Source organism: Salvia miltiorrhiza, unplaced genomic scaffold, assembly GCF_028751815.1.
Source record: "Salvia miltiorrhiza cultivar Shanhuang (shh) unplaced genomic scaffold, IMPLAD_Smil_shh original_scaffold_180_2, whole genome shotgun sequence".
NCBI classification, from domain to species: domain Eukaryota; kingdom Viridiplantae; phylum Streptophyta; class Magnoliopsida; order Lamiales; family Lamiaceae; genus Salvia; species Salvia miltiorrhiza.
Window position 1 is genome coordinate 56,522 of NW_026651494.1, and position 16,170 is coordinate 72,691.

Genomic DNA, 16,170 nt, shown 5'->3' on the forward strand with positions numbered 1-16,170 from the left:
TCTTATTGAAAAGATAATATTGAAAATATCATTATAAATAATAAAGATAAAAATATTTAATAATTAAAAATATGTGCTACTTTAATATCAAATTGATAAATGCTTTCTTGTGAATAAATATTTCTCAAAATGGCACAATAAACTAAAATATCAAATAGGATAATCAATCCAAAATGTTAGCATTCAAAACTGAGTAAATGCTTTTCATGTGTCAAATTCGAACACGGGAAATCTTTTTATTATAAGGGTGCCCCCCACTTTTATTTTCCTGACAGTCATTAATTCAAGGAATGGGTACACCGTGCCCGGGGTCCCGGTCCTTCAATTATGTTAGGATGGAATCAAATGACTTAGAGCATCTGCAATGGGGACTCAGAGTTCATGGGGGTTTGGAATTGGGCTCGAGCCTCCCAATTCGCGAGGTCCCCCCATTGTCGCGCCCAAGGCTCGCAAGCCTCCTCCGCTGCAGCGCTCCGAGCTCAACTGTTGAAATGGTTGGGCGCGTGCTGTGCACCCTCCCATTGCCGAACCCCCTCTTTATAAATTTAAGAGCCAAGGTTGGCTCTCCCGACTCTCATAGTGGAGGTAGGCTCTTAAATGATGGGGACCATATGTAAGAGCTCACCTTTAGCTCTCCAATGTTAATGCTCTTATAAATATTAGTACCTTCGTCTTATTGCGAGATGGTGTTGGGTTGGTCGAGAGGGGGGTGGGGCTGGTGAAAGAGGCGGTGATGCGGTGTTGTAGCAGCGACATAGAGGATGGTAGTGGAGCTGAGGATGGCAGTGGAAGAGAGGTTGCTGGCAGAAGTTTGGTTTTATAAAAATAAATAAATTTGATTTAAAATAGATTTAAAATGAAGTCAAATAAAGTTGACCACATTAAGTAGGATCTAAATACATATCAAATTTATATGTTTGTGGGTCAACTCTCTTTCATCTCTAATTTAACTTTCCTGAATATATGTGTCGAATTATTATTTTTTTTTTTTGTTGACAAATCAATAGAATTAAAATAAAATAAAACGATTTTAAAATTTAAACCATTTAAACCTCAAAAATATTAACAATAAACAAAAGCGTTTTTCCCTCGTTAAATCTTCTAATACCAGACAAAAATTTGCACACTAAAAGAGTGAAAATGCAATTTGCTTTAACCTGGAATTGGACTCAAGTTTCTTGCTTTGGTTATTTGTTTAATACTAGTGTATTACCCGTCGAAATTCGACGGGTACATATTTTTTGTAATTTATATATTTTATGTTATTTTTATGATAATTATATAAAATAATTTTTATGTAAATTATTTATATAATTAATTAAATTAAATTAAATTAGTAATACATTTTAAATTATATTAATCTCAACAACTTTTAGCAATTAAATTATTAATTTTGTTGAGATCATAAAAATACCCATTAGTTTTCATATGAAATTTTATAAAAAGTTAACGCGTAAGAAAAAAAAAAAGAGTAGAAATACATATAAATTTGACATAGGTATGATGGCGGATTGATTTGTTGCATTTGTTGTTACAAGATTTATTAATTTTGTTCAATTTTTATTTTTATTTTTGCCTTTTGACCATAATTTTATATGGAGTTTGAAAAATCATAATTGAATTGTGAGTATCATATAATTCCGAACTTCTAAAAGCATAACTAATTATGAAAATAATCTCGCCTGATATTTAAAAGACCATAACTGATTTATCGAACATCGTATCATTTGGAGTTTTAAGACCAACCAAGTTGTGGGCATCATCTCGTCGCAAACTTGCCAGATCATCTCTAACTTCTGAGCATTATCTTGTCTGAAACTTGAAAGAGAATCATCTCGTCTAAAACTTGAAAGAGCATCATCTCGTCTGGAGTTTTGAGCATCATCTCATCTAGAGTTTGAGAGAGCATCATCAAATATGAAATTATATTCAACCTTGACTCCAATTGTCAACTATCTAACAAACATAAGTCTAACAATTTAGATATTTTATTTATATATGTAATTTTATTAGTTCAAACTCTAGAGAAAGGAAAGAGAAGAGATCTTAAAGCAGTAAAAGAGAGAGTGTGTGCTTTATTTCATCATCGTAGGTATTTATAGGCATTACAGTCGGGGTAAAGTAGTAAATTCGTTTGGTCATCTATTCCGCATGCTCGCCATTAAACTAATTAAGACTATTATTAGATTATAACTTGTCAGGTCGTTATCTCCTAATTACAGAGCTGGATTCTGTCCTCATCATCCCGCTCTGTCTAGTAGCTCTGGATTTCCTTCCTTGGGGCAGACTTTTACTCTTTGGCTCCGCTCTGCTAAATAGCTCCGCCTTCTGGCGATTTGTCTCTGGCGTGTGGCTCCGCGCTCTGGCTCCAATAGCTTAGCTCTGACTCTGGATCTGGCGATTTGGCTCTGGCTCTGACTCTAACGACTTAGCTCTGACTCTGGATCTGACGACTTGGCTCTGGCTCTAACTTTAATGACTTAGCTCTGGCATCTCTGCTCTGGCAGCTCTGCTTTGGCAACTTGGCTCTGGCCCTCTGGAAGCTCTGGCTCTGGCAGCTTTGCTCTGGAAGCTCTGCTCTGGCAACTCTGCTCTGGCAGCTCTGCTCTGGAAGCTTTGCTCTGGCATCTCTGCTCTGGTTAGCTCTGGCTCTAGCATCTCTGCTCTGGCTAGCTCTGGCTCTGGCATCTCTGCTCTGGCAGCTCAACTCAGCGGTGACTCGGCAGCGGACGAACCGCAAGTTCAGCGGCGACTATTTCGCCTGAGTTTAGAAGAAGGAACGACAACGGGTTATAGGAAAAAGAAATCTTAGGGATCTTGTATTAATTGCTTCGAATGAAGAATTCTCATGGGTTTAAGAAGTGGAAACAGAATCGAACTAATTAAGGAATGGAAGAGGGAGTCAGAGATGAGGCGGAGCAACACCGTCCTTAGGACGGCGACGACGCCTGAATTTAGAGGGAGAGAGAGGCGGGCAGTTTAAGGGGGGGAATTAGGGCTCAATTTAATTCAGAGAAGAGGATTGAGAGAAGAGAGAGACAGTGAAGGGGGAGACGATGCCGATCTGATTCAGGGACGGCGGCGATGGGGTGAGGAAAATGGAGGCGTGAGGAAGAGGGAGGCCTGACTTTTGTTTTAAAAGTGAGAATGAGAATATATAAATTGGATTCTCAAATGCCACGTTGCAGATTGAGATTGAAAAGAAAGAATTTGAGGTCTGCCATGTAGGCTATGGCCTAATCGTATTATAGAATAGATATTATTATTATTATTATTATTATTATTATTATTATTATTATTATTATTATTATTATTATTGTTGTTGTTGTTGTTGTTGTTGTTGTTGTTGTTGTTGTAGTAGTGGACGAACAGAAGCAAATAAAGTTTGCAGAAATGAAAAATATATTTTTCTTCCCTATATAAATAAAATGTATGGATTTATTTTATAAAAAATAAAAATAAAATTTTAATTATTTTGATATACATATAATAAGATTTTGTTTTAAAGTAATCAGTTTATAGAATTTGTGCCTTATTATGCAAACATGTAAATCAATGACCGGACCCGTTTATAATTTACATATACGTGCATGTCTCAATTCAAACTTAATTCAAAATTAATTTTATTGAAAATTAAGAATATAAATATTATATATATATATATATGTATATAATATAATATATTGCAATATATACATATAATATGTACGCTATTGAGAAATATAAAATTAATAACAAATATACATCTAATCACTAACATTCAATTAAAATAATTTATCGTATATAGATTATAATTTTTTTCTTATCAGACATGTAAATCTAATTTTTATCTAGAAAAAATAAATAATAAAATTTATTAATTTAGATTATATGTAATGTTAATATTATATATATATATATATATATTATTAATTATATTTATTATGATTAATGAATCTTTATATTGAATGTAATAGTTAATTAATTAATAAATGATGAAGATTATATATGGTAAATTTTGAAATGGTGAGATTTTAGATATGCCACATAGGTTAAGACTTAATCCTATTATATAATAGATGCGATTCAGCAGGCCATTGGTCAAAGCAGAATTTGATCTTAGAGAAGCTTTCGATATGCTTAAAGCCTGCACCGAAAATTTCGTCTCAATTTGTGATCATAAATAGGAAGTATCATACTCCATCCGCCCATTATAAATGTTCCAGTTTTTATAATGAGACGGGTCAGTTTTTTTTATAATATAATATGTCTCTATACTTAATATTTAAATAATTTTCATCAACTCACTTTATCTACTTATGACACATTTTTTAATTTTTATATCTAAAGTAATTGGATATTTGTAATGAGACGGAGGTAGTATCACTTTGTGGATGAATGAAATTAACAAGAATTCATGTAAAATGACCTCTTCCACCTCCGCTTGTATGTCGATCGGTGTGATGCACAGTGAATACTAGAATTAATGATATGTTTAAATAAATAAATATAAATATTAAACAGAATTAAAATATAATAAATATAAAATATATTTTAAAAATAAAATAAATATAATTTACATCAATTACTTAGCAAAATCTTGAATTTAAAAACGTAAAATATCATCTTTGTATAAAGTGCAAGATAATTATAGTTATTAAATAATTTGAAATTGTTTAAAAATGAAAATTAGCATTACACATTATTATTATAGAGTTTTACATGTTATAATAAATACATGAATAAATATTTTTATACACAAACATAAATAAAAAAAAATATTGTGAAATTTTAATGGAGGGAAAATAAAATATTTTAATTTTTAATTTTTTCGTAACTTAGGGTGCCTCCCACGGTTCCAAAAACTACTTTCCTAAATTTAAAGCTACCATTGCGGATAAGTAAAACTAGTTTCCAAAAAAAAAAAGGAGAAACCAGCTCCCAACTGGGAACCAGGTTTGGGCTGACAACGTGGGTCTCATTTGCTCAATTTTGTTGATGTCGGCCGATAGTGGATGGGCCCATTTCACCAATTTCTTGTTTTCAGCCGATACCCAAGCTTTCCATTTTATTTGTTTTGTTTTTTTCCCTTTGAAATATATATGTTAAAATACATATGCAGCTTTTTAAATTCGAAATATATATATATATAGGAATGGGATCATGTAATATCCAATGCTTATAATAGATCCGTAGATTCAAATCTAGACCACACATTTATGACATGTGGCGCATCTAGATGCATAAAGGCATTTCAAGGCAAAATCTGGAGAGGGGTAAAATTGGAATGTAATTTTTGGATTTAATAATTAAAAAAAATATTTTTTTATATTTTCTCAAAATAGATATATTTTAGATGCATATAGTTTTCCACAAAGATGCATAAATTTTTAACATGAAATGCATGACTTTGAACAGAAAAATGCATTTGATTTTTACAGTTTTGGTATTTTCACCACCCCACCCCACACCACCCCCAACCCACCCCACACCACCCCCCAACCCTCCCCATTACCACCCCCAAAATAGTCATGTTTCACATGCATATAAAATCAAACAAAAGTGCATAAAGATTTTACATAAAAATGCATTAAATTATAAAAAAAATTCATTTCATTTTAATAAATCTGATATTTTCGCCACCCCACCCCTGCCCCACCCCCCACCCAATTTTTTTTTTTTAAAAAAACTGATTTTCTGACCACTGACCCCTCCACCCACCCTCCAACCCAAAAAAAAAATTACTATATTTTTTCAAAAAATGTAATGCATTTTTGTGTGAAAGTATATGCATTTCTTTGTGAAAGTATATGCATGTAAAACATGTAATTTTTTTATGCATGTAAAAATTAATTTTTCAAAAAAATTTTTTTTTTTTGGGGTGGGTGGGAGGGTCAGTGGCCAGAAAATCAATTTTTAAAAAAATAAAAAAAATTAAAAAATTTGGGGGGGGGTGGGTGGGGGTGGGAGGGTCAGTGGTCAGAAAATCAATTTTTAAAAAAATAATTTTTTTTGGGGGGAGTGGGTGGGGGGTGGGGGGGTAGAGGGTGGGTGGGGGTGGGTGGGGGTGGGGTTCAGGGGTGTGGGGGGTGGGGTTGGGGTGGGGTGAAATCTTATGCATTTTTATATGAAACTTTATGCATTTTTATATGAAAGTTCATGCATTCTCGTATGAAACTTTATGCATCTAAAATATACCTATTTTGATAAAATCTATTTTTTTTTATTTCGAAAATTACATTCCAATTTTACCACTCTCCAGATTTTGCCTTGAAATGCATTGCCACGTGTCACCATCTTGATGCGCCACATGTCATAAATGTGTGGTCTAGATTTGGATCTACGGATCTATTATAAGCTTGGATGCTACCGGAACCCAACCCTATATATATATATATAGGGGAAGGCTAAAATAAAAACGCTTCTTAAAATATAAATTAGGAACCATTTTCAGCCCTTAGATCATCAAGATCTACGGTTGATTCATTACCTTGTTGGATAAATTCATGGTCCTGAGTTCGAATCTCAAAGGTAGCAAAAAATTATTTTTCGCAATTCATGCCTTTATACAGTTTATTCATGCGTGTTATACATAAAATTCATGCATTTTTGCTGGTTCGTAATTCTTAAAATAAGGGTGGTTTATTGAATAACCGCCCCCTATATATATATATATATATATATATATATATATATATATATATATATGATAGAGTTCTATGGAGACCATCAAAAATTCGAAGAACGAAGACCAAATTCTATGCGTCGATCTTGCTATATGCAAGGGTGATGATTCATCTGGTGAAGATTTGTTATTTTCGTTAATTGTCATAGATATAGGCAATCAAATCCTTTATTTATGGAATATTAATTTGATGAAGAGTCTGTTACGTGAATAACTCTTATTTCCATCCTAGTGTTCGTAGAAAATACAAATGAACATACTAATGTTTGTTGATATATTCGTAAAAAAGCTAATGAACATACTAATTTTCGTTGATATGTTCACAAAAAAATAAATGAACATACTAATGTGCGTCGATATTTTCGTAAAAAAATAAATGAACATATTAATGTTCGTCGATATTTTCGTAGGAAAACAAATTAACATAATAATGTTCACGTATTATGTTCATTGACGGATCAGGTCTCAGAACAGGAAGTTTCGAAATTTTCGGGATTTATTCAACGTGATCCCAGATTTCAGTGTATTTAATTAACCAATATTTAATTACATGAAAAATCAAATCAGGAAATTATATGAACCGTTAGATTAAGCAAGATCGACGCACATGATTTGATCTTTGTTCTCTATGTAGGGGAGTGGTCTCCATAGAAGCTAACCCTATGTGTGTATATATATATATATTGCTTTGTTGAGAAACAGCTATCTTTAACTACTTGTAACAGATAAATTTTTATAACGGATTAATTCTTAAAAATTTCTATATATACTCATTTTATTCTTTCATTTTCATACAACTCTTCAATACTTCATTTTTTTTTCCTTTTATTGTTCACTTCATTTTCATAAGTAAAATGGCGGATTCGAGCTTCCAAAATTCTGATTCTAGTAATTCAAGATCCTAAAAAATTCAAGGTTTCTATTTTTCAAGTTCACAATACCATCACATGTCCTACCCTCAACAACAATTTCCATACAACTACCAAATGTCTTCGAATTTTCCCCAACAATGTCCATTCAACTCTCCTGGTGGTTCAAATTTTCCTCAACAATTTCCATTCAATTCTCCTACTGGATCAAGTTTTCATCCACAATTTTCATCCAATTTTCCTTCTATCTATTTCATGCCTCCACCAAATCAATTTCAAGAAAATAGCTCACAGTTTCCTCAGCATTCTTCACAAATTCCAGTTGTTGTTGATGATGATGACGGCGAGGAAGTTGGAAAATCCACTGCAAAATGATGTGACACTTTAAAAAAATGTAGTTTATGATTGAAGCCATCCTTACTTTTTTTGAAAATTTTTATATTGTATTTAAGATCTTATCACAAATTTAAATTTAAGATGCATATTAAATACTTATTTCATGAGTTAAATTTAATGATGTAAGAAAAATAATTACTGGAGTACTAAATTATAAAAAAGGGGAGAGACAAATAATAAAAAAAATTGGTAGAATAAGTGAAAGAGAAAGGGAGTGAAAAAGTGGGTTTTTTCCATCTTGCACCTAGGTGCATTGCACTTAGGTGCCAGATGATTGACACGTGTCCTTCCATTTTAATTCCTTTTAGCTTTATTATTTGCTTTGTTTAACTCAACCTTGGTTCCCTTTAGTAGGCCCCACATGCCAGTCGGGCATGTGATTAGGTATTTCATTTTTTTTTTAATAACTGGCCCACTATTGGTAAAGCTTCCAAGGGAAGCTTAGCATTCAATATTTTTTGAATTTAGAAGGTGGGTCTCATTTTAGTTTGAACTTGACAAATATTGTGGGAAAAACTGAGGTCGTCATTTTTTTGGAGGAAAGCTTGAAGGTGGCTGTGTTCGTCATTTTTCATCAATCTTCACCAAGTTCGTCAACGACTGCTTTGGGATCCTTGCCGGAGACATCTTCCCGGCGTTTGAAGGGTTAGAGTTGGGTCTGGCGTTGTTGACGCGTTTTGTTTCCTCTCCCGGCATTTCTGCCTTTCCAGTTCCGTGGGTTTCCCTTCCGGCGTTGGCTCCGGCGTTCTTCGCATTTTGTGAGTCGTTTCGCCGTTCGGTGTTTCCCTTTTTCATTCAATTTTATTTTTCCTTCACTTGGTGTAGTTAGATATTTATAGGTTTTTTAGTTGCAAAATGTTATAGTATGTTTTTTTGCGTCGATTCGGTTTAATTAGGCAAATTAATGGCGAATTGAGCTAGATCTATGGCTTTTTTTTTACTGATTACCTAGTATTCTAGTTATAACTCAATCGTTGATTGTCGAGGATGGTGGTGGGAAATGTTGATGTGCCACCCAAGAGAAAACGTTCAGCAAGAATGATCTTGCTGATAGTGATGGTGGAGAGGATGACGAGAGGCCAGCACGTTGCCGGCGATTCTGCCCTCGGCTGTAGCCAACGGTTTGACTCCAGAATATGCTGCTGATAGAGGTAGCTTGGACTTTGCTTTGCTTTCTCCTGTGCTGCATGTGATCTTCTTTAGGGAATTCCATCTGCATTTTGTCATCAAACTTGAACAGAGTGATAGCTTTTAGTGATCACCCTAAGTTTAGTGATTTATGATAGTAGTCTGCTAAGGTTTTTTGAAGGCATTGGCTATTATGAGAACACAATAAATTATTACCAACATGGAATATACAATTTCAATTTATCCATTGTTAGAAACATTTTCTATTCCTAATAACTCCAACTAATTAGTTATACTTCTTACCTGTTGCCGAACACATAGTAGTCCGTGATTGAAAGGCATGATATAATGATAATGTATTAACAACTTCACATATTTAAACGAACCTAATCATGTTCTAATTTGATATTACATTTTGTTTACTTTTGAAAGCACTTATATTTTATTTCCTAGTTTCATTTCAAGGCATTTGTGTATGCATCTATTATTTTGCTATCTCAAGCAATGAAACCCCAACCTTCACAGGTAATTAGGAAACTCTTCTTCTCTCCGCTGATGTGAAGGTCGGATTGGTGCTTGTCGACATCGTTAATGGCTTCTGCACTGTTGGTTCCGGAAATCTCGTGAGTCACAACCCTTCTTCTTAACTATCACGTTTGTATGTCGTTGATGATATGTAGTATGATTTCTAGTTTATCCGTTAAAGTATTACTAATTATTTTTTACTTTCTTCTTTCCACTATCCATTAAAATTCTCCAATGATTGGTAATCGTTTTGGAATCTTTGCAATCTAAAAATCTAACTTATATAAATTTTTTTGACCAAGTAACAATTTTAGTTTTTGCAATAATAATTGCATCTACGGTGCTCATAATGACCAGCCCATTCTGTTATATTGCTTCGCTTCCAGATCTTGTAGACTTGTTTGGCGTGAATTCTCTTGATGAGTTTCAGACTTTAAGAGGGCAATAGACAACAAGAAATCAATTCCAACTTATCATATTTTGATCATTATTAGTCCCTTCTTTTTACTATACTGCATCTTGTTGATTCAGATTTCAAACATTCTATTATCATTGCTTTGTATACCAATGCATTTTTATCGTTATCTATTGTTGTAAAGAACATGCGTGATTCCTGAACATATGTTTTGTATAGAGATCTCGTGTAAGAACAACCCTTGCTCCTCTGTCGAACAACACAATGCATGGAAGATTAACTTTGTCTACTGCTATGGCTGTTGAAAACCAACAATGGTGGTATAAACCTTGTGGACCCCTTCATAAAAACTCTTTATTTTATCATTATGTGTGTGTGTGTCTGTCAACACATGACTCTTTTTGCTTTTAATTTTGATTTTTGAGTACGTTTTCTGCTCGACGTTGAGTTCCTTCAGGGCAGATTCATGGAGGCTACTAAATTATACATTTTATGCAGGATTAGTTCAGTAGAAACAGAAGGTAATGATGGAGTATTCTGCACTTCAGATTCCATTAATGTTCTAGATTTCTGGCAACCTTAAGGCATTGCTTTTAAGATACCTAAAGTCGGAGTGGATGTGCAGTCAGCTTTCTCGCTTGGGGATTCCATCTACATTGGATGTTCTACATTAAGATCAGCTGTGAAAAAACAATACTCTTCCCAAATCCAACAGTTCTCTTTGCGCAAACAAAGGCTTTTTAGCACCTACACATTAACTGAGTCAAATGCTGACAGCCACTTCACATCATTGCCCCAAGTTTGGGGATGTTCAAACTACGTCATGGGAGTTTGCGGACTTGGATCGAGCAATAATTTATTGCCTGTCGTTTTGGCATATTAGCTATTTTAGTTAAAACTTGCTTCTTGGAGTGTTTGTGAGTTAGTTTGTTTTTTTTTTGTTTTTCTAATGCAACAACTTTGTTTGTAATTGTTGTATTATATATCCAGTTTTCTTTCGTTTTGCTTAATGGGAAGTATGATAACTGAAATGCTTTTGGATTGAAATAATATAAAGTGATGTTACTTTGTGATACAATCCTCCATTTATGGGAACAATGTTTAAAGTATTGGCACATTTATGTACTATGGGGTCTATGGAATCATTGGCACATGCAGAATGTTGATTTGTGAAAATTTTAAAGATCATGCAAACAAGAAAAATTAAAAATCGACCGGGTATGCGGGTACCCTAATACCCTAAATTTTCTTCTTGAAACAAAACCAATTTTATTAGTGATAAATGCACAATCTATCACAATCCTAAGATAATATATACAACCATTGGTGATAAGTGATAATCTCTGTTTCAATGGATTGAGTGCTTCAACAGCCAAGAATCTCCATCTCAAACACCATTCCTCAAAATAGAGAGGAACCTTGATCCTCGCAAGAATCTCTGTTTCAATGGATTCAGTGCTTCAGCAGCCAAGAATCTCTGCCTGAAACACCATTCCTCATTCCATCAAAAGCTGCAAGAACTTGATCTCTCTTGCTCTGTCTAGCAACAATCTTTACGGTCCAAGGCGTTTCTCTAGCACTTAGAAAGATACAGTTACTTTACTTCGACCAATAAATAGTAAAATCTCAAAATAGTTCATACAATCCTACAATATCAGCAATGATCGAGGGACATATAAAATCACCTTTCCCGTAGGGTAAAACAAGGACAAAAATTAACTTCTTCAGCATATATGAATATTGACCTCATAGAAAAACAGATAAACTTCTACACTATCATTGTTATTAGCTGACCTGCCATATGACTACACAGAATATGTACTCAATTTATTGGTTAGGATCTTATAAAAGTAAGGCTTCGACTCTTACCCCAAAGTAAGAAAAATGAAAATAATATAAAAGTAACAAATAACTCATATGTATGGTAATAAAATCATTGCATGTTGTACACCAGCTTTTTGGGGTATTTTTCTATCTGTAAGTGCAAACAAATTTTGTACAGATTCATGTAACGATGAAAAGGTTGTTTTGATGTCCATTGTTGTTGACGGTAGGGCGCAGAGGATCGAGTTTCCATTGTCCATTAACTATGAATTTGATCTGCAAGATAATGGAACACTTTTGAGTATAAGACTAGAGAAGTAAGGTAGTCAAGTTGTGCCGACAACCTTACCTCGTATTTGCCCGGATACAACTTCAAGGTTATTGAAAACACGCCAGACTTTGATCTTCTCATCCTTCTGTACATCACATCAAATCCAAAAACACATCACTTATCCACAATGGCTACTCTAAAGTTTCCACAGCCCACTTAACTTGGCATTTTTTTTGTCAAAATTAACAACACAACTGTTGCCGATGGAAATTTTTAACAAAATTCAACTAAATGACGGGCACACATGAAATTTTTTATGGTCTGAGTGGTGAACTCTCATTCTTCAAATTAATCTAGTTATGATGAAAAATATGGAGTACAAAACATATAAAGCTCAACTTATCACTTAAGATGGCAGTGCTTTCTTATTCACTAATTACCGCAATTGCACTAACTCATATGGGAGCACCACTGCAGGTAAAATAAACGCCAAAAGTGAAAGTTACAGAGACAATGTTGTGCACCTCTTATGAAATACTATCCTCCCGTTTAGATCTAATGGAGCACAGAGCTCTTGTGAGCTCAAATTCTAGACGGCGAAGACGAGTTCGTACTTCATCGTAATTGATGATCTCTTTGTCCAAATCTTCAGCATATTCCTTAGTGGTTACAGTTATTCCATCATGATAGCTCTCTTTATTAGTATCAACGGGAGTTTTTTTCAAAGAAATCTCTACAGCTGCATATTCAGAGTTCAAACACAGATAAGAGAAAGGTGGAACCATATAACAAGACTGAAAGAAGGTTTTAAGCACCTTTTGCCTAAAAAAACATTTTAAGCACCTTCAAACTCGGCAAGTGAGAACCACCCTGCTAGTCTATTCTTTTTAGTTGAATTTTGTTGAGAGCTTTCCATTCTCAAAATTTTCCTCATAAAATTTCAACAATTACAAGCCCCCAGGAGCAGATTCAACTCATTCACAGAATAATGAAAAAGAGATACCTCTGAAATTTTCGTACATAGGAATGGTGGAGGAAGTCGCCGGAGCCTTGGGCGGAAGGCGAACCACCAATGGTTGGAAACCCTTACGAACTAGAATCACCTGTAGAGGGAGAAATTGCTCCGTACCCACGGACACAGTCGCCGGAGGCAACGGCGGGAGACGAAAGAACTTCCAAATCCTACCCTTCAAAATGCCGAACAACACAGGAACTAACGTCGGACCTAAACGTCGGACCCGAGGATGAAATTCGCAAAACCAAAAACAACCAACTACAATCGCAACACCTTCAACTGGAATCGCCGGGAGTGAAGACGAACAAGCGGGAAAAAATATTGACAGTAAAAATTCTAAAAACTTTAGATAGGGAAAAAAATCGTCTGAAATGAAACAAAGCTTCCCTTGGAAGCTTATTGTGGGGCCCGCCGATATTTTAGGCCTTACAAAAAAATAATAGCAAATATACTAATGAGCTGCCAGCTGGGATTGTGGAGCCTACTAAATGAACCTGGGTTGAGTTAAACAAAGCAAATAATAAAAATAAAGGGAATTAAAATGGAAGGACACGTGTCGCCATCCAGCACCTAGGTACAATGCACCTAGGTGCAAGATGGAAAAAACCGAAAAAGTGGAGGGAAAATACCTCCTTTTTATATACTTCCATCTCCAGTTTCTTGACATCAGATACCGGGATCATCTGGAAGTGACTGAGACTTCAAAGGATTGAGGAAATATAGAAGGGTGACAGTTAGATCGTCCGACACCTGGTCACTTGATATAATTTCACAACATTGCTCATTGGCGGTATTTGTTGAATTTATTAATTTTGTCAAATATCTAATCCAAAATCAATCGTTCATAAAAGTTGCTTCGATCTTGCGCCTGAAATTTCCAAAATGGAGTCGATGCTTCTGATTGCGGTGGTTTTGATGGCAATTTTGATGGCAGAAGGAGTGAAGTCATGGACCGGCGAAATCCACGGCAGAGTGGTGTGCGACGTGTGCGCCGACTCCTCCATCGGCCCCGAAGATCACGTTTTAGCAGGTAAGTCCCAACTGCCCATCTCAGATTTATTTTCTACTTTGAATTTTGAATGTTTGATTTTCCCTGTCGATTTAGGTCATTTATTGGTGTTTGAATTTGTCGGCGAGCTAGATATACATTGCTGTTGGTTGATTGAATGATAAAAAATCAGAATGTGTTTTTTCGTGTGATGTGGTTCTCTTATTTGGTTTTTTGTGAGAATGATTTGTTGATAGCTCGGATGCATAGTTGCTGAAATTACTTTGTTAGTGACGGTTGTTAATACTAATCTCGAAGATTTGGGATGAACTATTGTATACTAGTGACTTGTGTTTTCACTAGAAGAGAGCCTGTTGGTTTCTACTGGGAAGGAAGTAAAGGGTTTGAATCCGTTTGTCAAAGGATTTGAACTGTCGAAACATAGGGGGCAAAATGAGGATATGATGGCTTTTTCACTCTTATATGAAAATACATTGGTTCCAAGATAGACTCTATAAGGATCGAGTACTTTTTCATCTTCTTTCCATTGCTTACCAAGTTCAATCAACAACCTGATAGAGCTGTAGAGCTGAAGGATGAATTGCAGTGCTATGCTCTCTTTTACTTTCGAATATAGGATGTTTAACCTTGTCTGTTTCCATCTGCCCGGTTAGCATTTCAACGGATAAGCAAATCTTTACATCGTGTTATCCTGAGTTTTCCGTTTCTTGTGCAGGAGCTGAGGTGGCAGTGCTCTGCATAACAAAGTCCGGGGAAGTCCTGAACTACCAGGCGTTCACAAATTCAAATGGGATGTACACGGTGGCTGAGACGATGCCAGAGAGTGAGCGTTGGGATGCCTGTCTGGCGAGGCCGATCAGCAGCTTCCACAGCCACTGCACGCATCTGGGAGATGGAAGTGCGGGCGTCAAGTTCAGTTACGACCACCCCTCTGGCAATTCTCATGCCGTGAGACCCTTCGTTTATCGTCCTGTCAAAGCTCCTGTATACTGCATTTAGGAATGGGGCATTGTGCAAGAAAGAAGGAGTGGGAGTTGTATGTATACGTATGGAATATAATTATATAGATATGTAACCACATGCCAAAGTGTGATTTTCACAACCAAGAGTGAATGCTGAGAAAATGCAGTATGTTTGAGCACAATTTTACTGCCCAATTTATATGCTTGTTGCTTTTTGCTGCTTCATCTATGAATCAATAATGTTCACAATTTATTGCATTTATCTGGTTGCAAGTAATTAACACAAAAACTTTGTACTAGTTTTGTAGGATTTGATGCTATTTACTTTGTTAAGGTTGAAGTTTGTAATAGTATTTAAAAAGAATTTTAGCAACATTGCATTTGTAAATTTCTGTCCTCTGTAAACTCTGTTATAAATAAAAATGTATTTTTAAAACATTTCTCAAACATAAGATGGATGTACTGATAATGATTTTGGGATGAACAATGATTATATAAAGTGAGATGACATAGCGAGTGAAGCCCAACAAGTCACCTCGTTTTGGGCTGGAAAGCCCAACATAAAAAGTGAGCCCCAATTTATCATGAACTCGAATTAGGGCTCCTGCGTTTTCACAACTCAACTCAGCAACAATGGGGTATTCTAGTTTCAGAACCCATCACGGCATCACCCACCCACCGTGGGCAATCATAGTGTGCCCACCACTGATGTGAGAATTAATTAATAAATCTTACTCTAATTAAAATTATCTTATTATAATTAATTACAATTGTCACATCATGGTGGACACGTTATGCATGCCCACGGTGGTAGGTGATCGTTTCTGATTCTAGTTCATCTCCTTTTATCAAATTTTCTGTTATTGTAAATTGTTTTTGGTTATAGAATGCCTGATTCAACCTATTTGCTAATATTATATGAACACAATGAATGGAATCTAATATTCCACCTGAATATTCTCTTTACTCAAAACACCAGACAGTTAATCTTGAAAAAAATCACGACTTAACAAACTAGATATATATTTTTTCAGTTGGAAAGTACTGTACAAACAGGTGTAAGCATGTCAGAATTCAGAATTAGCAATCTGG

General features: G+C 35.0%; 1 protein-coding gene and 2 long non-coding RNA genes across 3 annotated transcripts; 2 read left to right on the forward strand and 1 right to left on the reverse strand.

Moving 5' to 3' along the window:
• The first annotated feature begins 8,359 nt into the window (after positions 1-8,359).
• Positions 8,360-11,002, forward strand: LOC131003223 (uncharacterized). The gene is made up of 3 exons (XR_009094585.1): positions 8,360-9,080; positions 9,583-9,680; positions 10,496-11,002. It is a non-coding gene; the product is annotated as an uncharacterized LOC131003223 (long non-coding RNA).
• A 342-nt stretch (positions 11,003-11,344) lies between these two features.
• Positions 11,345-13,482, reverse strand: LOC131003224 (uncharacterized). Its single transcript, XR_009094586.1, has 4 exons — positions 13,096-13,482; positions 12,617-12,831; positions 12,171-12,237; positions 11,345-12,097 (listed from the first exon to the last, which is right to left on the reverse strand). It is a non-coding gene; the product is annotated as an uncharacterized LOC131003224 (long non-coding RNA).
• Positions 13,483-13,714: 232 nt separating this feature from the next.
• Positions 13,715-15,260, forward strand: LOC131003225 (uncharacterized). Its single transcript, XM_057929701.1, has 2 exons — positions 13,715-14,137; positions 14,832-15,260. Exons 1-2 carry the CDS (start codon positions 13,990-13,992, stop codon positions 15,113-15,115), a joined length of 432 nt encoding a protein of 143 aa, XP_057785684.1. The 5' UTR covers positions 13,715-13,989; the 3' UTR covers positions 15,116-15,260.
• Positions 15,261-16,170: the final 910 nt, after the last annotated feature.

What these genes read in the sequence shown, in the direction of transcription:
- LOC131003225 (XM_057929701.1), top strand. Translation starts at nt 13,990, where the DNA reads ATGGAGTCGATGCTTCTGATTGCGGTGGTTTTGATGGCAATTTTGATG. An exon ending in CGAAGATCACGTTTTAGCAG is followed by an intron (nt 14,138 to 14,831) that starts GTAAGTCCCAAC and finishes TTTCTTGTGCAG; the next exon opens with GAGCTGAGGTGGCAGTGCTC.